Genomic DNA, 22,641 nt, shown 5'->3' on the forward strand with positions numbered 1-22,641 from the left:
CAGACTAGAGGAGAGGGGGCAACATGTTCTCTCAAGGACCAGACACAGACGAGGAGGCAGACACTGTGAGAGATGGTGAGAGGACACTCCAAACCTCTGACCATGAGGCAGCACTACATCAGGAGACCATCACTGCTCCTCTACATGAGTCCTTATTGTGCAGTGGAGAGACTGGTAGCAGGGTTCCTGGTGACAGAGATGCTTTGTCAGAGGATGAGACCCCCGGGTTGTTGCACGACACAGCTGCTTTCTAAGAAGATGACACAGAACATGTCGTTGGCACATCTGACGCATATCAGCCAGAAACATTCCTACACAGAGAAACAGTATCCTTACATTGTCAGCGTTGTTTACTTGCCTCTCTTTATGTTATTCTATCTGTTTAGCTTTAGCTGATTTTCATTGATGTAGTGTTTACAGTTTTAACATGGACCCAAGAATAAGTACAGTACCTGCATGCTTGGTTTTTGCTTGTTCCTTAACTGCCTCTTGTCCAGCGCTGACCCTGTGGAGATCCCTCATTTCTTCCTCTCATCTCACCACATGGAGGCTTCTATGAGAGCTCTACGCATAGCACCAATCTTCCCCCTTGCCTCTTCTGACCCAGTAAGTATCAGCCCTCTACCATCTTTCTCTCGCTGCCTCAATCCCCTTTGAACTGAGTTCTACTGGTATAGCAGGTTTCTGGAAGTCTAGACATGAGTAACGGTCACACAGATAAAAATGTAGAGTAGTAGCAAATTCCACTATGTAAGATGATCGTAAGACTTATTCACTCTCGTTGCATTACGAGCCATGGGTTACAGAATATTGAGTCATTCATTCTATCAGGCATTGTATGGAGCCCACTGCTGACTAATGAGGAAACCGGCAGCGTTGCTCTACAGTCTTGAAGTTGCCAAGTCATCATCTTCCAGTGCCAATATCCTCTCATACCAATGCCAAAGGACAGAGTTACTAGTAGGTCACTATGTGCCATTCCTCGTCCAGCTTGGCTCTAGGCGAGTAAAGGGGGTCAGTATAGGAGTCACACAGAGTGCACCAGTCTAGACCAGTCTAGTGACTGCAAGAACTGAGCCAGTGCAGCAGCTAGGAGTATGAGGTCACCGCCTGCCTTCAAATATACAGGGGAGAGAACAAGTATTTGATACACTGCCGATTTTGCAGATTTTCCTACTTACAAAGCATGTAGAGGTCTGTCATTTTTATCATAGGTACACTTCAACTGTGAGAGACGGAATCTAAAACAAAAATCCAGAAAATCACATTGCATGATTTTTAAGTAATTAATTTGCTTTTTATTGCATGACATAAGTATTTGATCACCTACCAACCAGTAAGAATTCCGGCTCTCACAGACCTGTTAGTTTTTCTTTAAGAAGCCCTCCTGTTCTCCACTCATTACCTGTATTAACTGCACCTGTTTGAACTCGTTACCTGTATAAAAGACACCTGTCCACACACTCAATCAAACAGACTCCAACCTCTCCACAATGGCCAAGACCAGAGAGCTGTGTAAGGACATCAGGGATAGAATTGTAGACCTGCACAAGGCTGGGATGGGCTACAGGACAATAGGCAAGCAGCTTGGTGAGAAGGCAACAACTGTTGGCACAATTATTAGAAAATGGAAGAAGTTCAAGATGACGGTCAATCACCCTCGGTCTGGGGCTCCATGCAAGATCTCATCTCGTGGGGCATCAATGATCATGAGGAAGGTGAGGGATCAGCCCAGAACTACACGGCAGGACCTGGTCAATGACCTGAAGAGAGCTGGGACCACAGTCTCAAAGAAAACCATTAGTAACACACTACGCCGTCATGGATTAAAATCCTGCAGCGCACGCAAGGTCCCCCTGCTCAAGCCAGCGCATGTCCAGGCCCGTCTGAAGTTTGCAAATGACCATCTGGATGATCCAGAGGAGGAATGGGAGAAGGTCATGTGGTCTGATGAGACAAAAATAGAGCTTTTTGGTCTAAACTCCACTCGCCGTGTTTGGAGGAAGAAGAAGGATGAGTACAACCCCAAGAACACCATCCCAACCGTGAAGCATGGAGGTGGAAACATCATTCTTTGGGGATGCTTTTCTGCAAAGGGGACAGGACGACTGCACCGTATTGAGGGGAGGATGGATGGGGCCATGTTTCGCGAGATCTTGGCCAACAACCTCCTTCCCTCAGTAAGAGCATTGAAGATGGGTCGTGGCTGGGTCTTCCAGCATGACAACGACCCGAAACACACAGCCAGGGCAACTAAGGAGTGGCTCCGTAAGAAGCATCTCAAGGTCCTGGAGTGGCCTAGCCAGTCTCCAGACCTGAACCCAATAGAAAATCTTTGGAGGGAGCTGAAAGTCTGTATTGCCCAGCGACAGCTCCGAAACCTGAAGGATCTGGAGAAGGTCTGTATGGAGGAGTGGGCCAAAATCTCTGCTGCAGTGTGTGCAAACCTGGTCAAGACCTACAGGAAACGTATGATCTCTGTAATTGCAAACAAAGGTTTCTGTACCAAATATTAAGTTCTGCTTTTCTGATGTATCAAATACGTATGTCATGCAATAAAATGCAAATTAATTACTTAAAAATCATACAATGTGATTTTCTGGATTTTTGTTTTAGATTCCGTCTCTCACAGTTGAAGTGTACCTATGATAAAAATTACAGACCTCTACATGCTTTGTAAGTAGGAAAACCTGCAAAATCGGCAGTGTATCAAATACTTGTTTTCCCCACTGTAGGTCTGAGGTGAGGGTTTTTATCATGAGAGGAACTGTCCTTTCTGCCCTGAGGATTGACCCACTCTTTAGCAGTGGGGTGGTCTCTCTCAAATGGTTTTCATTGCTATTGAGCTAAGGAGAAAATAACCGTTAGGCTCATCTCTAGAAAGAGGGAGAGACACCAGACTCAGGGTGCGCTGCACGCCATTGGCTGGAATATCATAAAATGAGAATCCCTGAGTGTCTTTCCATCTCAACATTGTGTTGACCTTTAACTGTGGGGTCACAGTCACTCGGCTGATATCTGTCTTGTGTGGTTACACACTGGGCAGTCTGGCTATGGGAGATTCAGGCCTTATTTTTTGTGAGAAATCAACATGTGTCTTATCTTTTATCATTAATAGCTCCGGAGTTGTTGTTCTAATGAGAATAATCATTAGGGTTTGGCTCGTAACTCAGTTCAACTGTGGCGATAGAGAGGTATGCCTGCCTGTCCAGTCCCCTGCGTCAGACTGGCATGTATCCAGTTTCAAGAAGGGGGTGTGAAGGTACAGTTGTTTATCATGCAGTGGGACTACAGAGTTCACAGGACATGTAATAGAAAACTGGTTCCAGCTACTCACTCTCAATGCTAAAGTAAACTGGTTCCAGCTAGTCACTCTGTGCTAATATTAAAACAAACATCTGACCAGCCCTTTTAAGAGTAGAGCTCAGCGTGATTGATCACATATTTGTACTTATTTGACCAATGTGGGGCTGGTTCCTTTTGATGGAGAAAGGACTGACTTATTAACACACAATGGTAGACATTTAAATATTTGCATTATCATGTTTTTTTTATTTCCCAGTATCTCCATTTAAAGCTTAATGATGAATGTTGTTTGCTTGCAAACTCAGAAGAATAGACCAGGTTCGATGCTAAACAATTGATTTAATCTATTTCTTTCCAGAACGAGAGCTCTCTTAGACATGGGATTCTCTCTTGGCACGTTCCTCATCCCAGGACCAATATCCCACCATCGTCCATGAAGAGAGAAGAGACCATGAGAATAGCAAATATATTTGCATCTCATTTTAAGGACAAACATTAGCACTTTCTCTAATGCTATTTGATATTGTGTGTCATGCTATATATACGGTTGGGTGTATGTTTTCTAAAGGTATGTGAATGACCACACATCTTGATTACAAAAGTGGCTGCTCATGTAAAGAATATGTACATTTAATTTAAATACAGTTTTTCTATTGTTTTTATAAATTAAATGGTTTGCCAGTGTAACTGATGTTTTGTTTATATTTTATTATTACTGTGTGCACCCATGATCACTGATGTGGGAGACTCCCATAGCCTTTTAAGGATTATTGTCACAGGGGAAAACACTTTGTCAAGTACAGAATATCAAATATTGACACACCTGTCCAGTTGTTTTTCCAACAAAGTGATGAACAGTTTGTTCTTAAAGTGATGTTTGGATTTCAGCATGTGTCAGGGTTAGGGGGCTAGTGTTCTATGCTCTGCGTCACCAGGCAGTCACACACTATTCAAGAGCCACTTCTGTTCCTGATACCAGAGACTGTAGGAACTTCTGACTGTGTAAACATGTACTAGCTCAGGCACCCAGCCTCTCAGGGACATGTATGGATTGGCTGAGTGGATGGGTGGCCACACCACTATTATGGAGTGTTACATCATTATTATAAAGTCTAATTTGGGTCTATGCTATTTCAACTAGTCTTATTGCCTTGGCTCCCTGCTGCAAATTACATTAATTGGATGTAAGACCTTTACTTCTACTGTATCTTGCTTATTGGTTGGTCAGTGTTACTGAAGATACCAATTACATAATAAATTATGTATCCTGCATTTTTTTGACAGATATAATTAAATGCATATGTTTTTTTAATGTTCAACAGAACATTGACTGTTGTGATCTGTGAAACTGACGGACATAATTTTGCATAGTTTATTATACTCCCAAAAGGGAGAAATAGTTCATATGAACCTTTTTGTTATCATTATTCAAAAACATTTTTGGAGTAATGTTTTTTTACCAAAAAAAGAAAAACTAAATGCAGTTGAAAGTGTGGGATCTTGACTCATCACTTGGTTTGAATCGATAACAAAATTGGATCACTGTCTTCGGATACTTGACAAATCATTGAGCCAGCCATGTGCCAACATATCTCATGTACTACTCGGGCTTACGCATACTTTTCAGGTCAACTTATGTCATGGAACTATGTGTGACAAGGGACGGGCAGGCTATAATAACCCACACCGACCCCTGGGCGTGAGAATCAAATCCTAACTCTCAAAAAGCAGTGCTCCTCAATAGAACAGAACCTCTCAATTCAAATTTGGGATTACAGTACTTTTTTTAAATTCCAATCAGGTAAGCCTAATGTTATACCATAATTTTTTGTTTCATTGCTAGTTTGTTCAATATCCATTTTGCCTGTCTGCTTAACATTTATCTACCGTTTTAATTTAGAATTTGAGATTGTGATACACATTTTAAAAGCTTATTTAAATTTTTACACATGCTTTAGGGCATGCCAAAGTATTTTTTTCTTCATATTTGTTTCTTATTCATATGTTTCACAGGCAGTGGTATGCTTTTTTGGAGCAATTTTATGGAACAACAAAAGACAAGAGGATCTTACATTCATAAAGACAACTTTACAATACCTGAAACTTGAATATCCCTTGCATCTGTCCAAGTAAGTGTGATTTGGGCTGTTTACAATAATCATTCAATGAATACTGACCAAAAAGCCATCTTTATTTGTTGTTTGATTCATTCTGATTGACAGATTACTTACAATTTGCTTTATTCTCCTTAGGAACGGACAGAACCTATTAAACTACAGTTTATCTACTGTACTTGTAAGACCTTCAGTACTCTCTTTCTTTGGGAGATTATCTGCACCATCTCAGTCATGGTTGGAGTGAAGCCCACAGACTTGGCCCCTACAGCAGCTGTTAAGTTCTTTGGAGCTGGAACTGCAGCCTGTATTGCTGACTTGATCACCTTCCCCTTGGACACAGCTAAAGTTAGGTTGCAGGTGAGAGGGTGCATATGCTTTACATACAGTACAGTGATTTTATAACCATGATTATGCAAAAAAAAGTAAGGAAAGGTTTCTGTTCAATTATCTACACTAGTATACTATTTAGAATGACGCAATGTATTGGACATGTACTCTTAAGTGGTATGCTAGTATGGTCATTGCAATGTAGCCATGCTTTACATAATGATTATGTAAAGGTATTCTGTCTTGATTGAATTGTGTCACTAGGATTACTTTCAATACAAAGATGAATGAAGACTTGTGTTTGTCTTTCTTAGATCCAGGGCGAGTCCAAGTCCTCTGAAGGGAAGATGGTGGTGAAGTACAGAGGTGTGTTTGGCACCATCAATACCATGGTGAAAACAGAGGGGCCCAGGAGCCTCTACAACGGCCTGGTGGCGGGTCTCCAGAGACAGATGAGCTTCGCCTCGGTCCGCATCGGCCTCTATGACTCCATGAAGCAGTTCTACACCCGGGGAACAGACAGTACGTTACCTCCTAACAGACATTTTCAGTATAAAATACCAGTTTATTTATCTCTCAATCACATTTTTATCTGAGTTAGTGGAAGTAGAAGATCATGAATGTGGCTGAAAGAATGTGTCTTGGTGTTTTATGACTGCATCTCTCATCCTCGCTACTCCTCTACTCTCATAGATGCAGGCATTGGGAGTCGGCTGATGGCAGGCTGTACAACCGGGGCCATGGCAGTAGCCTTTGCTCAGCCAACAGATGTGGTGAAAGTGCGGTTCCAGGCTCAAATCAGGGGAGCAGAAGGGGAGGGGGTGAAGAGATATAACGGCACCATGGATGCCTACAGGACCATCGCCAGGACTGAGGGCATCAGAGGGCTCTGGAAGGGTAGGCCTAATGCAGTCTGAATTTCAGTCCAAATAGGAATATTACATTTGCTTTACATGCATAAAAAGATGATTCTGTAGTTATAATTAACAGTTTCATTTAAAATGTATCTTCCAGGTTGCGGCCCAAACATAACTCGTAACGCCATAGTGAATTGTTCGGAGCTGGTGACTTATGACATCATCAAGGAACTTATCCTGAAGTATAACATCATGACTGGTAAGCAGGCATGTGATTTGTTTTACACCTACACGGGGTACATTTGAATAGTTACAAGTACTTGAAAGTGTATATTAAGTAATTTTTGTATTTATTTTTTATTACAGATAACCTGCCCTGCCATTTCACGGCAGCCTTCAGTGCTGGTTTCATCACCACTATTGTGGCGTCTCCTGTAGATGTAGTGAAGACCCGGTTCATGAACAGTTCAGCTGGAAAATACAACAGCGCTATTAACTGTGCTATTACGATGATGAGAAACGAGGGACCCAAAGCCTTCTATAAAGGGTGTGTAGTAATCAAAAGCCACATTTCTAAATACAAATTGCTTTCAAATCATCTTTGGCTGAATCAAGATCATTCCTAGATATGAACAGTGAATTAAGGAAATCGTTCTGCTTAGTTAAATAATCTGATTCTCCTTCCCCTCCAGGTTCATGCCTTCTTTCCTTCGCCTTGGCTCCTGGAACATCGTAATGTTTGTCACATATGAGCAAATCAAGATACATGTGATGAGAGCTCAGCAGTCCTGGGAGTCTCCTATCTAACCTGTCTCATCCTGACAGACTGCTATGTGGATTTCTCTTACTGACTATGATGTTCAAAGCCATGACCGCGTGTATAGGCAGAGCACATCTTCATCTAAAGGAGGAACCACACAAGTATTAGCCTGGTCCCAGATCTGTTTGTGCTCTTGCCAACTCCATTGATGTCCTTGTCAAGCCTTGACAATGAGTGACAAGGAGTTGGCATGATAGCACAAACAGACTGGCACTCAGGCTACGAGTCTGACCTCTGTACAGGAAAGTACGCCCCCTGCAGGGATGTGTGACCATACGCGTCTCCATGACGCCTGGTACCAGACAGAGACCATTGGCCACACACAGAGACTATTGATACAACTTTGTGACTCAATAATGGAATGAATGGCCTGACTATTGATAGAGTGGTTTATCTAGCTAGTTTAGGTTAGGGATGATGTATTATGCTTCCTCGCTGGTCGATAAGGTGCATAATGTGACCATCAAATGTTATTTAAGTTGTGTTATTTATAATGCATATTTGTAAGGTATGAGAACTTAAATATCAAAAAATAGTTTTGTTTAATGCCTAATCCTGGTGGTTTTGTATTCATAACAAATAATCCAACATTCTAGTAAGCAATGCCATAACCATTAACTTTTAGATAAGGAGGTGGTACTGTGCATGTTACTACTGTATGTGAAGTTGTTTGATATTACTTTATTACTGTTGGTATGCAGTAACTGCAAGTTTGGACCAAGCCTTGAAGAGTCCAAAATAATTATGTCCTAAATATATTATTTATTATGTCCTGTTATGCTATTTTAGGAGTAAAATATTATTTATTATTAGTAAAATTACTGAATTTCAGAATGATTGTCTGTGGTAGCCTTTTTCTGCTTAGTGTTCAGATGTGAGTCCCAAATGACACCGTATTCCCTATTCAAATCACATTTATTTGTCACATACTTAGTAAACAACAGGCGTAGACTAACAGTGAAATGCTTACTTACGGGTCCTTTTCCAACAATGCAGAGTTAAAGATAAAAATAGAAATAGTGACACAAGGAATAAATACACAGTGAATAACAATCATAAGTAAAAAATAAATAACATGGCTATATACAGGGAGTACCAGTACTGAGTCGATGTGCAGGGGTGCACTACTTTTGACCAGGGCCCATGGGGAATAGGGTGCCATTTGGAATGCAGCCCACAGGTGCTTGTTAGTTAGAGAACGTTCACAGAACTAGGTCAGCCAAAGCTGCCCCACATGTATTCTTACACAATTAAACCCCTCTAAGAGTCACCCAATACCTACTATACCAACGGATAGTGACACAGATACCCCATAATCCCTATACACATTGCTAGTTGTTCTAGGAAGGAAATATAAACACCCTCATGAAGATGTATTCCTGAGTGATAGCCTTATTTGGTACTGCTGTGCATTGAAGAGGTTCCTTTCAGATACCTTTCAGTGCTGGGATAGTGTTATTAAATCTAAACTCCTTTAGTAATTGTGATCATTTGTAGGGTCATTTGTGGCCTGCGAATTGTATCTAGTGCTCACCTATTGAAATAAAATAACTGGAGCCCATTAACTTCAACCAAGAAAGGAGAGACACAGAGATATGGAGTTGACAGGCGCATGATGATTAGCTGACAGATGAGAAAATTGCCCAATTTGAGCCGCTTAGGACAATAGGGGCTGCTGACATAGCTGTAACAGAAGTAAGCTGTCTGACAAAGGCCTTCACATCCACCGCATCACTAATCAGCTCCTGTAAACTCACTGGCCTCTCACTGACAGCTAATTAGTGCAGTGAGCTTGATTAGGCTAGATGGCAGTCTGGCTAAACCTATGGCTGATCAGGCGAATCCTTGGTCTGGTGATCCACATAACTGGGGGAACAAATGACAGCCACTGAGTATTGTAGGCAGAGTGTTAGTCATTCAATGGAATCAGGCAACTGTGCTTTCATTATGAATTTTCAGAACAATTAATCAACATTCGGTTTGGATGTAATAAAAAGTATAGTGAACATGTGTAATTTTGAGGCTTGAAGAAGCTGGCAGTTTGACAGTTCCAGACGTGGTCCTTGGCTGACCTTAGAAATAGTCTCTGTGGAGAGAGGATGATCTGAGCTATCAAGTGTAGCTAGGTGAACCGTTCAAGTTCACCTTGTGACCCACTGCACTGAGGCACAGTGAGTTCAGGGTTTTCCTAACCCAAGAAACCATTGATACCTACAGTATGATGTTACAATGACATGAGGGGAGCCTGGATATAAAACAAACCCCACAATGTGTTGTGTTTATTCAACCTTCTTAATCAACTTGTTTCTTTTGTCAATCAATTTTCAATCAACTTGTTTCAAATGTGTGGTGCTGTTTTACAGACACAATCATAAAGTACACAAATTAATTATAGTCCAGAGTAACAGTTGATGCCCTTTCTACCCACAGTGTCAATGCGGGGGTGGGTACTGCTGATGATGTCTGGGCTGTATATTGTTGAGTCGCTGCAGACGTACAGGCCTGGCTGGCCACCTGGGAGCATGTCCCTTTCCATACACTCTAAGGCCTACAGGTTGGCCAGTGTCAAAGTGTGAGGCTACAGGCCTCATAAATTGAGCACTGTTGATGATGTGGTCACTCAGGGGCGGTAGATATGGACCCATCCGGCAGTGGACTGGAGCAGAGCTGACGGAGTGGTAGACGTTAGGCAGAATAATAGCAGGGGTGAGGCCATAGAAAACATGGCAGATATTGGGATGGGGGCTCAGGGGGAAGTCAACTGATGGCTCCCTACTATTATGATTCTCAGTGGGCCTTTGGGGTTTGTGTTCAGGCTTGATAAACTCTTGGATTTTCTCTGCCTGAACCAGACGGATATGGTAGACCTTACAAGATCTTTGACAGGACTCCACAAAATGCTCCAGGGATATTTTCCCATCTGTGAATTTCTGTGAGAGAGCCTATAAGATAGAAAGACACCAAATGTTTGGTATAGTCTACTATTACACTCAAATAGGATATTAATATGATTGCTTAATTGATAATTTGTGTTACACAATTAGTCCAGCCTTACCTCACATTCTTCTTCAGAGTGGGCCAGCTTGTTCAGGAGAAGCCACTGGACCATGTGAAGGCTACGTTTCTCTAGTAAAACTACTAGAAAGGCAACAGTAGATTTGTATAATGAAAGTGGCATAAACACAGTTGTGACTAACTGAAACAATTGCAGAAGCAGTTGGAGAAAATGGCAAGCATTCTAGAACTTTGATGTTCCCCAGAAAAATATACAACAATTTGACTTTCAAACTCACCAAGTTGGTTCTGTTTGGCTTGGATGATATTGGTGAGTTTCTCCAGTTCCTGGTACTTCTTGTCTAACCATAGCTTACCAGTACTGAGCTCTGGTTCATGAGAGAGACTAGTCTCTGCCAATCTACTGTTGGAGACCAACACGGTCTCCTTTGCCCCCTGAAGCCCCTGAAACTGGACAGGATAATGACATTCAAAAAACATACAATGCATTGGGAAAATATTCAGACCCCCTGACTTTTTCCACATTTTGTTATGTTACAGCCTTATTTTAAAACATATTAAATTAAGAATGTTCCTCATCAATCTACACACAATACCCCATAATGACAAAGTGAAAACAGGTTTTTATAGATTTTGTCAAAATTAAATTTTTTAAAATGAAATAAATACCTTATTTACATACAGTACCAGTCAAAAGTTTGGACACACCTACTCATTCAAGGGTTTTTCTTTATTTGTACTATTTTCTACATTGTAGAATAATAGTGAAGACATCAAAACTATGAAATAACACATATGGAATCATGTAGTAACCAAAAATGTGTTAAACAAATCAAAATATATTAAATATTTGAGATTCTTCAAATAGCCACCCTTTGCATTGATGACAGCTTTGCACACTCTTGGCATTCTCTCAATCAGCTTCACCTGGAATGCTTTACCAACCGTCATGAAGGAATTCCCACATATGTTGAGCACTTGTTGGCTGCTTTTCCTTCACTCTGCGGTCCAACTCATCCCAAACCATCTCAATTGGGTTGAGGTTGGGTGATTGTGGAGGCCAGGTCATCTGATGCAGCACTCCATCACTCTCCTTCTTGGTCAAATAGCCCTTACAGAGCCTGGAGGTGTGTTTTGGGTCATTGTCCTGTTGATAAACAAATGATAGTCCCACTAAGTGCAAACCAGATGGGATGGCGTATCGCTGCAGAATGCTGTGGTAGCCATCCTGGTTAAATGTGCCTTGAACTCTAAATAAATCACTGACAGTGTCACCAGCAAAGCACCCCCACACCATCACACCTCCTCCTCCATGCTTCACGGTGGGAAATACACATGCGGAGATAATCCGTTCACCTACTCTGCGTCTCACAAAGAAGAATACCATCCCTACAAAGACACTGCGGTTGGAACCAAAAATCTCAAATTTGGACTCCGGTCTAATGTCCATTGCTTGTGTTTCTTGAAACAAGCAAGTCTCTTATTATTATTTGTGTCCTTTAGTAGTGGTTTCTTTGCAGCAATTTGACCATGAAGGCCTGATTCACGCAGTCTCCTCTTAACAGTTGATGTTGAGATGTGTCTGTTAAGCATTTATTTGGGCTGCAATTTCTGAGGCTGGTAACTCTAATGAACTTATCCTCTGCAGCAGTGGTAACTCTGGGTCTTCCTTTCCAGTGGCGGTCCTCATGAGAGCCAGTTTCATCATAGCGCTTGATGGTTTTTGCGACTGCAGATGAAGAAACTTTCAAAGTTCTTGAAATTTTCCAGATTGACTGACCTTCATGTCTTAAAGTAATGATGGACTGTCATTTCTCTTTGCTTATTTGAGCTTGCCATAATATGGACTTGGTCTTTTACCAAATAGGGCTATCTTCTGTATACAACCCCTACCTTGTCACAACACAACTGATTGGCTCAAACGCATTAAGAAGGAAAGAAACTCCACAAATTAACTTTTAACAAGACACACCTGTTAATTGAAACAAATTCCAGGTGACTACCTCATGAAACTGGTTGAGAGAATGCCAAGAGTGTGCAACGCTGTCATCAAGGCAACGGGTGGCTACTTAGAAGAATCTCAAATATAAAATATATTTTGATTTGTTTAACACTTCTTTGGTTACTACATGATTCCATATGTGTTATTTCATAGTTTTGATTTCTTCACTATTATTCTTCAATGTAGAAAATAGTAAAAATGAAGAAAAACCCTGGAATGAGTAGGTGTGTCCAAACTTTTGACTGGTACTGTAAGTATTCAGACCCTTTGCTATGAAACTCGAAATTGAGCTCAGGTGCATCCTGTTTCCATTGATCATCCTTGAGATATTTCTACAATTTGACTGGAGTCCACCTGTGGTAAATTCAATTGATTGGACATGATTTGGAAAGGCACACACCTGTCTCTATAAGGTCTCACAGTTGACAGTGCATGTCGGAATTGTCCGTAGAGCCCTGAGACAGGATTGTGTCGAGGCACAGATCTGGGGAAGGGTACCAAAACATTTATGCAGCATTGAAGGTCCCCAAGAACACACTGGCCTCCATCATTCTTAATGGAAGAAGTTTGGAACCACCAAGACTCTTCCTAGAGCTGACCGCCTGGCCAAACTGAGCAATCGGGGGAGAAGGGCCTTGGTCAGGGAGGTGACCAAGAACCCGATGGGGAACTTTCCAGAAGGACAACCATCTCTGCAGCACTCCACCAATCAGTCATATATGGTAGAGTGGCCTGAAGGAAACCACTCCTCAGTAAAAGGCACTTGACAGCCCGCTTGGAGTTTGCATAAAGGCAACTAAAGGACTCTCAGACCATAAGAAACAAGATTCTCTGGTCTGATGAAACCAAGATTGAACTCTTTGGCCTGAATGCCAAGCGGCACGTCTGGAGGAAACCTGGCACCATCCCTACGGTGAAACATGGTGGTGGAAGCATCATGCTGTGAGGATGTTTTTCAGCGGCAAGGACTGGGAGACTAGTCAGGATCGAGAGAAAGATGAACGGAGCAAAGTACAGAGAGATCCTTGATGAAAACCTGCTCCAGAGCGCTCAGGACCTCAGACTGTGGTGAAGGTTCACCTTCCAACAGGACAACAACCTTAAACACACAGCCAAGACAATGCAGGAGTGGCTTCGGGACAAGTCTCTGAATGTCCTTGAGTGGACCAGCCAGAGCCCGGACTTGAACCAGATCGAACATCTCTGGAGAGACCTGAAAATAGCTATACAGCGACGCTCCCCATCCAAGCTGACAGAGCTTGAGAGGATCTGCAGAAAAGAATGGGAGAAACTCCCCAAATACAGGTGTGCCAAGCTTGTAGCGTCATACCCAAGAAGACTCGAGACTGTAATCGCTGCCAAAGGTACTTCAACAAAGTACTGAGTAAAGGGTCTGAATACTTATGTAAATGTAATATTTACAGGGTTTTTTAATGAATTTGCAAAAATGTCTAAAAAACGGTTTTTGCTTTGTCATTATGGTGTATTGTGTATAGATTGATAAGGGGGGACATTGAATCCATTTTAGAATAAGGCTGTAAGGTAACAAAATGTGGAAAAAGTCAAGGGGTCTGAATACTTTCCGAATGCACTGTATATTTTGTCATATCTTACTAATGATCCTATTATACCCTGTATTTGGACATATTTTACAGGAGAGAATAACTATATTGCAATATTTGCTGACCCTCAAAATATGCCTATTCTAAAGTGAATAAAAAGTTGCATCACTAAAAAACAAGAAAGAAAACACTATTTATACACACACTAACAACATCAAACTTTGTAACATTTTCGGTAAATAAAGGGAAAATACCTTTTGGCTGAATCTGATGATCTGGCTAATTTTTTCTTCATCCCGCAGAAGCTCCCGCAACTCAACAGTCCTCAAAGCCCTTAATTGGTCAGATACTGACTTTGAGTCGAAATGCTTAGGCATCATGTCCAAGCAACAGACTTTTGATATGGAAATGTTCCTTTATTTGGTCCCCATGATGCGCACCAGGTGCTTAATTACGCACGAGCATCACCCCAGTAACCCGTAATGACATGACAGTGTCATTATCTTCACGATCAAACTACAATTTACCCGTCCAATGAAGAGCAACAGAGAACACGCTGTAAAATAAAGATGTAAAGTGTCGTCCTCTGCTGTAGATTTTGAGTAGCACATGCGTTTCTGAGATGATATTGAGTTCTGTATTACCGGTACATCGCGGGAGAGTCGTCACTAGTTACCACAGCCACAAAGTCATAAACCCCGCCTATTTCTAGGGGCTTTCAGGCTCGCGCTAAAGGCGTCAGGGCCAATCAGAATACTCCTTCTCCTATACGGTCCACGCTATTCAGTATCCTTGGGAAGTCCCTAACTAATTGAAGTTCATACCACCCTGCATCCCACTGGCCACTGCTGGCTTGCCTCTGAAGCTTAGCAGGGTGGGTCCTGGTTGTTCCCTGGATGGGAGACCAATGCTGCTGGAAGTGGAGTTGGAGGGCCAGTAGGAGGCGCTTTTTCCTCTGGTCCCAAAAAAATATCCCATTGCCCCAGGGCAGTGATTGGGCACATTGCTATGTATAGGGTATTTCGGAGGGGACGCTGAACGGGTGTCCTGACTCTCTGTGGCCACAAACATCCCATGGCATTTATCGTAAGAGTAGTGGTGTTAACCCTGGTGTCCTGGCTAAATTCCCAATCTGACCATCATGGCCACCTAATCATCCTCAGCTTCAAATTGTCTCATTCATCTCCCCTCTCCTATAATTATTCCCCAGTTCATTGCTGTAAATGAGAATGTGTTCTCAGTCAATTTACCTGGTAAAATAAGGGTTAAAATTAAATATAAATGGTTAGTGTTTAGGGTAGCTGTGTGAAGCTAGCCACAATAAGGATTAGCCACAGTAGTGGAATTTGCTGTTTGCCTTTAAAATAAAAGTCCCCCATTGAAAGTGATACAAATATTGGAATAATGCCATATTTGGACTAGATAATGCTAAACAAGGTTGGAATCAATGTTCCCTCTAAACTGCACGCAGTAGCTCTGAGACTGCCCAGCAGAAATATCAGCCCACAGAGAGAATGAGGAGATTGAGTTTCGCTCAACTTTCTAGAGCAGTGGTCACCAACCAGTCGATCGCGATCTCCAAGGCGATCTCCAAGGCATTCCTAGTCGATCGCCAAACATTTCTGTAAAAAACCCAACGATAAAGCCTTGTGTTCCTTTTTTTCTTATTCGTCTCGGGATGTTGCCGGTAGGTGCATTCGATTTAGCTGCCCTGCGTGCCGGGTAGGCGAACTGTTGCCATTTTGAACCATTTAATGTGTCTGAAGGTACAAACTCTGCCTTCCCGGCGGGCCCAGAGAGCAAATCAAGTGCACTATAGGTCTACCAATGGCCAAACGGATGGCTGAGATTAAAGTGTCTGCAGTAATGTAGCAGGCATAAAAGAAAGCAACAGCAAAATTGATACTGTGAGATTTCAAAACGTTTAAAACCATGACTAGAGAGAGACTGTCAACGAATACAGTAAAGAGCTTCTGTTTTTATGAGTGAGTTCATGTTTAAATTCTTACTCAGCACTGTCAACACTTTGTATTCAACACTTTTATAAGCCATAAAATGCGCTTTCTTCCTATTTCCACTCAGCGCTACAACAAGCAGTGCAGCAGTAATGAATGAGTAGGAAAGTGTATCTATAGGCTTGCGTTGTTGTTATTATTAGCAGCTTGGGTCTTTTTTATTATAGAGGAATATTTCACTTTCTCTGTTCATAGGAGTAACAACATGAATTTGTGTATGAGGCAGAAATAATGCTGTGCGACTCGAGTTTCGCCATCAGCTGGAAGATGGTGCCCCTTTTTAGTCAGTGTCAGTTGAGGAAAGGGAGAGCAGGAGGATATTGAGAGGCAAACCCTCAGTCTGCTGCTCTCTCCCTCCACTGAGACTGACCATCCGATGCAGGCACCATCAGCCCAGTAAAATAAATAGCTTACTGAAGAAAACAAATCGCTACAGTGATCGAATCAATGCAATATTATCCACTTTCAATGCAACATACCAAAACAAAATTAACTATTCAAGAGATTTTGTTGTAGGCGGAATGTATCTGAGTAGGATTCTATTGCATTGACATGCACTACTCAGCCCGTACTCTACACAGACCGGTGTGGCATAAACAAACAGAGCTGCAGTAATGACAGCTTTAATGACAGCTTTGCACACTCTTGGCATTCTCTCAACCAGCTTCACCTGGAATGTTTTTCCAACAGTCTTCCACATATGCTGAGCACTTGTTGGCTGCTTTTCCTTCACTCTGCCATCCGACTCATCCCAAACCATCTCAATTGGGTTGAGGTCGGGGGATTGTGGAGGCCAGATCATCTGATGCAGCACTCCATCACTCTCCTTCTTGGTCAAATAGCTCTTACACAGCCTGTAGGTGTGTTGGGTCATTGACCTGTGTCACGCCCTGATCGAGAGAACTCTCGTTGGTTGGGTCAGGGTGTGAGTTTTCTGTTGAGATCTATGTTAGTGTATTTCTATGTAATAGATCTAGGTTGTATTTCTATGTTTGGCCGGGTGTGATTCCCAATCAGAGACAGCTGTTGCTCGTTGTCTCTGATTGGGGATCATACTTAGGTAGCCTGGTTGCCTACCTTAGTTGTGGGATCTTGTTCCGTTTAGGCTTGTATGTGTATAGCCTGAGGACTTCACGTTACAGTGTTTTATGTTTAGTTTTATGTTTATTGAGTTAATAAACATGTACGCTTTTCACGCTGCACCTTGGTCCGACCCATCTCTCAACGATCGTGACAGAAGATCCCACCACAAAAGGACCAAGCAGCGTGCCGGGGATGAGATATAATCGCTGGGAAAGGACCCTGGGCGAAGGTACAGGCCCTGGCAAGAGAGGATCAACGACAACGCCAACGGGACCAACCGCTGAGGAAGTCCGAGAGGCAACTCCAATAAATAAATGTTGGGGGGCTAGAGGGGTGGTCGGGGATCGAGAGAGAAGAGCCCCGACCACTGCACCCGGTTGGGGTTTCAGTTGGACTCCCTACGACCACGGGAACAGGAATGGGAACAGTTTTACACGATGGAGTTGGAGGATGACGACGACGATGAGGTTCTGTTCCCTAACTGGTGGGGGCTCCCGGAGGAGTCCTCACTGGAGGAAGATTGGTGAGAGAGAGAGAAGGACTGGAGCAGTCTGAGAGAGGAGGCCACCACGTTACGGGGGCTGTTAGCTCAGAGGGAGCAGGAGTTATCCGTTCAGAGGGAGGCGCTACAGGAGGCTCAAAGGGAGAAGGAAGTAGTGGAGGCACGGAGAGAGGAGCTGGTCAGGCAACAAAAGGAGCGTCTGTTCATTGAGGAACCTAGGTATGCAGAGATACGCACTGTGTCGCCAGTGCGCATTCACAGCCCAGTGCGTCCTGTGCCAGCGCCCCGCACGTGTCGTGCGAAAGTGGGCATCCAGCCAGGACGGGTTGTGCCAGCTCTAAGCTCCAGACCTCCAGTGCGCCTCCACAGCCCGGTACGGCCCGTGCCAGCTCCTCGCACCAAACCAGTGGTGCGTGTATCCAGTCCGGCACGGCCCGTGCCTGCTCCTCGCACCAAACCAGTGGTGCATGTCTCCAGCCTGGTATGGCCCGTGCCTGTGCTTCGCACCAAGCTAGTGGTGCGTGCTCCCAGCCCGGTACGGCCCGTACCTGCTCCCCGTACCAAACCAGTGGTGCGTGTCGCCAGCACGGTACGCCCCGTACCTGCTCCGCGCACCAAGCCAGTGGTGCATGTTCCCAGTCCGGTACGGCCCGTACCTGCTCCTCGCACCAAACCAGTGGTGCGTGTCCCCAGTCCGGCCCGGCCCGTGCCTGCTCCTCGCACCAAGCCAGTGGTGCGTGTTCCCAGTCCGGCACGGCCCGTGCCCGTTCCACCGGTGCCTGGTCCAGCACCGGTCAGCTGCTCCACTCCGGAGTCAGAGCAGTCTGCTCCACCGGTGTCCAGTCCAGCTCTGGTCAGCGACTCCATTCCGGAGTCAGAGCAGTCCGCTCCACCGGTGCCTAGTCCAGCTCCGGTCAGCAGCTCCACTCCGGAGCTAGAGCAGTCCGCTCCACCGGTGCCCAGTCCAGCTCCGGTCAGCAGTTCCACTCCGGAGCTCGAGAGGTTTCCGATCCACCGGTGCCCAGTCCAGCTCCGGTCAGCGGATCCACTCCGGAGCCAGAGTAGTCCGATCCACCGGTGCTCTGTCCAGCTCCGGTCAGCGGATCCACTCCGGAGCCAGAGCAGTCCGCTCCACCGGTGCCTAGTCCAGCTCCGGTCAGCAGCTCCACTCCGGAGCCAGAGCAGTCCGCTCCACCGGGGTCCAGTTCAGCTCCGGACAGCGTCTCTACTCCAGGCCCAGACGTCAGCCCCTCTCCAGGGTCGGGGCCTCCCACACCTGGGTCCAGACAGGGCTTGGTGCATCATGGGAGGATTTCCAATCCAGGCCCAGACGTCAGCCCCTCTCCAGGTTCGGGGTCTCCCACTCCAGACAGGGCTTGGTGCATCGTGGGAGGAAGGAGAGGGGAAGCATCGCGCCGAGGTTCAGACCAGACCAGGGGCGCAACGGGGAGGCAGAGAGGGAGAGGTCGTCACGCCCGGAGCCGGATCCGCCTCCGAGGACGAAGGCCCACCCGGACCCTCCCCTAATGAGTCAGGTTGGTGCGGCCGGAGTACGCACCTTTGGGGTTGGGGGGGGGTACTGTCATGCCCTGATCGAGAGAACTCTCGTTGGGTCAGGGTGTGAGTTTTCTGTTGAGATCTATGTTAGTGTATTTCTATGTGGTAGATCTAGGTTGTATTTCTATGTTTGGCTGGGTGTGATTCCCAATCAGAGACAGCTGTCGCTCGTTGTCTCTGATTGGGGATCATACTTAGGTAGCCTGGTTGCCTACCTTAGTTGTGGGATCTTGTTCCGTTTAGGCTTGTATGTGTATAGCCTGAGGATTTCACGTTACGTTGTTTCTTGTTTTGTTTTATGTTTATTGAGTTAATAAACATGTACGCTTTTCACGCTGCACCTTGGTCCGTCCCCTAAAGCCAAACCAGATGGATGGCGTATCGCTGCAGAATGCTGTTTCTGAGGCTGGTAACTCTAATGAAATTATCCTCTGCAGCAGAGGTAACTCTGGGTCTTCCATTCCTGTGGCGGTCCTCATGAGAGCCAGTTTCATCATAGCACTTGATGGTTTTTGCGACTGCACTTGAAGAAACGTTCAAAGTTCTTGAAATTTTCCAGATTGACTGACCTTCATGTCTTAAAGTAATGATGGACTGTTGTTTCTCTTTGCTTATTTGAACTGTTCTTCCCATAATATGGACTTGGTCTTTTACCAAATAGGGCTATCTTCTGTATACCCCCCCTACCTTGTCACAACACAACTGATTGGCTCAAACGCATTAAGAAGGATTTATTTAATACTTTTTTGGTTACTACATGAGTTCATATGTGTTATTTTATAGTTTTGATGTCTTAACTACTCTACAATGTAAAAAAAATGTGAAAATAAAGAAAAACCCTTGAATGATTAGGTGTGTCCAAACTTTTGACTGGTAGTGTATATGGATCTGTGCCATTTACTTTGAACTGGACTGTGTTTACAGCATGAGGGGTCATGAGTAGATGCGCTTGTTTTGAGATCAAAGCGAGAGCTGCATGTAGCCACATGCACATTTTATTAATATCCTTTGCTAGTTAGTGAATTATTAGCCCAGTTATAGATCATTTGTAGTCAGCAATTGGGGAGTGATTGCTTCCTACAAGCGCACAAAATGTGTACATTTCTAGACACCTTTGAAAAGCAAGTCAGGTAAAGAGCTGTTTTTTTTTGTCTTAAAGGGGCAGTGTTGTATTTTGAGACAGGCTTGAATAAGCTAATTAGCCAATAGACAGAGGATAGTATAATTTGTCTGATTCTCTGTAATTATGGTATGAGAATAATAATGCATTTTATTTTGTTAAGTGGTTTCTTGCATCAAACACAACAGCATTTTCAGTCACCTCCTTGTCTGAAGGACAAGTGGATAAACAGGTTAATGTTAAGCCCTGCATGTTTTTTTCAAAAGTCTAATGGAATGTAGGCCTACATTGAACACCACACATTTGCTGCTACTGTAGGCTGAATGATTGAACAGCTATTTCAATGTTAAAATGTTATGGGATGCATTTCCGTCATTGTTTTTGATGGTAGGCCACTCTGGTAGGCCTAGATTATGATCAAATAGCCACAGTAGCCTTAAAGCGGGTACATCCTCAGTGTTCACAGTAAACGCTTGCTGGAAGTTGCACAGAATTTTCACAATGTTCAAGTTTGCGCTCAGCAGACCTGAAATGTGCTCAGTGCCTGATAAAATTAGAGGGAACATTGGTTGGAATGTTGTTATATAAATTCAACAAAAGACAATAATTAGTTAATTTGTTGAAATCGTACTGTGGCTGTATTAGACGTTACAATTGCATTGGGGGCATACTTATAGGCACTGTACAGCCTTACCTATGGATCTTGGGTCCATGAATTGGGGTATCAGCCTACTCGGTGACACCCATAGATTACAAATCTGAAGAGTTTACACTAATATTAGCGTAGTAGCTCATGTTAGGGAGCTTTAGCTGTGGGAAATCACCTCACTAATAAGCCTATTGTGTGTATTGACATTCATATTGCAATATACAGCCTTACCTATGGATCTTGGGTCCATGAAATGGGGTATCAGTCATTGACATACACAGATTACAAATGTGAAGAGTTTTCACAACTATTAGCGTCGTAGCACTTATTGTGGAACTTTGAAACCGGTATGAAATGAGTCACATTGTATGAGTTGACAGTAAACAATGTACTTGTTTAGAAAGATCTAGCTGAGTGATATCATTTTATGATATGCCTGTTGTGAAATCATTATTTTTGAATGAATCATTACATGAATGAAGTAATCTAATGAAATGTAGATGGTGCTTGAATCTCAGATGTTTAACTTTGTCTTTCAGGAGCAGAAAGTCTGGAACCGTTGAGAGGTGATGCTCCTCACCATGAGAATTCACTCAAATCACAAAGAGAGAACAAAGTGGAAGTTGTGTTGATCTTCTTGTAAATATAGTGTTTATATTCATAATCTTATGACATTTTTTTTTTACAGGTATTTTCCTAACAGTATGTCATTTCTTACAATATTTGTCAGGGGTGGCTAACCCTGCTCTCAGAGCGACAGGATGAGCAGGCTTTTGTTCAATCACCATTCTACCACACCTATTTTACTAATCAACTGCTCAACAGCTCATCATGACCAAGAGTAGTAGAATCAGGTGTAGTAGGACTGGTCTGGAACAAAAGCCTGAACTGCCTTTGTCTCAAGCCCTGTCTAAGCTGGGGGAGGGGGGTCTACTAAGCTATATGGAATTGTTTTAAGAAGGCCATAGCAAGAATCATTTAGCTATTTGATTTTGAAATTTAAGACCCCTTGAAGTATCACAAAAATATAAAAAAGTATTTGTTGAAAAAGGTCAGTTAGGATCACCACTTTATTTTAAGAATGTGAAATGTCAGAATAATAGTAGAGAGAATGATTTATTTAAGCTTTTATTTCTTTCATCACATTCCCAGTGGGTCAGAAGTTTGCATACACTCAATTAGTAATTGGTAGCATTGCCTTTAAATTGTTTAACTTGGGTCAAACGTTTCAGGTAGCCTTCCACAAGCTTCCCACAATAAGTTGGGTGAATTTTGGCCCATTCCTCCTGACAGAGCTAGTGTAACTGAGTCAGGTTTGTAGGCCTCCTTGCTTACTCACGCTTTTTCAGTTCTGCCCACAAATGTTCTATAGGATTAAGGTCAGGGCTTTGTGGTGGCCACTCCAATACCTTGACTTTGTTGTCCTTAAGCCATTTTGCCACAACGTTGGAAGTATGCTTGGGGTCATTGTCCATTTGGAAGACCCGTTTGTGACCAAGCTTTAACTTCCTGACTGATGTCTTGACATGTTGCTTCAATATATCCACATAATTTTCCTTCCTCATGATGCCATCTATTTTGTGAAGTGCACCAGTCCCTCCTGCAGCAAAGCACCCCCACAACATGATGCTGCCACCCCTGTGCTTCACGGTTGGGATGGTGTTCTTCGGCTTGCAAGCATCCCCATTTTTCCTCCAAACATAACGATG

At 43.5% G+C, this 22,641-nt stretch overlaps 1 protein-coding gene across 1 annotated transcript; it reads left to right on the plus strand.

Moving 5' to 3' along the window:
- The first annotated feature begins 3,407 nt into the window (after positions 1-3,407).
- LOC311106037 (dicarboxylate carrier UCP2-like) lies at positions 3,408-8,261 on the plus strand. Its single transcript, XM_084148316.1, has 9 exons — positions 3,408-3,516; positions 3,665-5,107; positions 5,320-5,435; positions 5,559-5,780; positions 6,065-6,272; positions 6,444-6,647; positions 6,765-6,866; positions 6,974-7,154; positions 7,300-8,261. Exons 4-9 carry the CDS (start codon positions 5,655-5,657, stop codon positions 7,412-7,414), a joined length of 936 nt encoding a protein of 311 aa, XP_084004442.1. The 5' UTR covers positions 3,408-3,516; positions 3,665-5,107; positions 5,320-5,435; positions 5,559-5,654; the 3' UTR covers positions 7,415-8,261.
- The last annotated feature ends 14,380 nt before the right edge of the window (positions 8,262-22,641 follow it).

Source organism: Coregonus lavaretus (assembly GCF_964263955.1).
Source record: "Coregonus lavaretus genome assembly, chromosome: 30".
Taxonomy (NCBI): Eukaryota; Metazoa; Chordata; class Actinopteri; order Salmoniformes; family Salmonidae; genus Coregonus; species Coregonus lavaretus.

Excerpts from the sequence above, each read along its gene's own strand:
- LOC311106037 (XM_084148316.1), top strand. The coding sequence starts at position 5,655 with ATGGTTGGAGTGAAGCCCACAGACTTGGCCCCTACAGCAGCTGTTAAG. Across the intron at positions 6,273-6,443 it reads CTACACCCGGGGAACAGACA|ATGCAGGCATTGGGAGTCGG; the intron begins GTACGTTACCTC and ends CTACTCTCATAG. Across the intron at positions 7,155-7,299 it reads CCCAAAGCCTTCTATAAAGG|GTTCATGCCTTCTTTCCTTC; the intron begins GTGTGTAGTAAT and ends CTTCCCCTCCAG.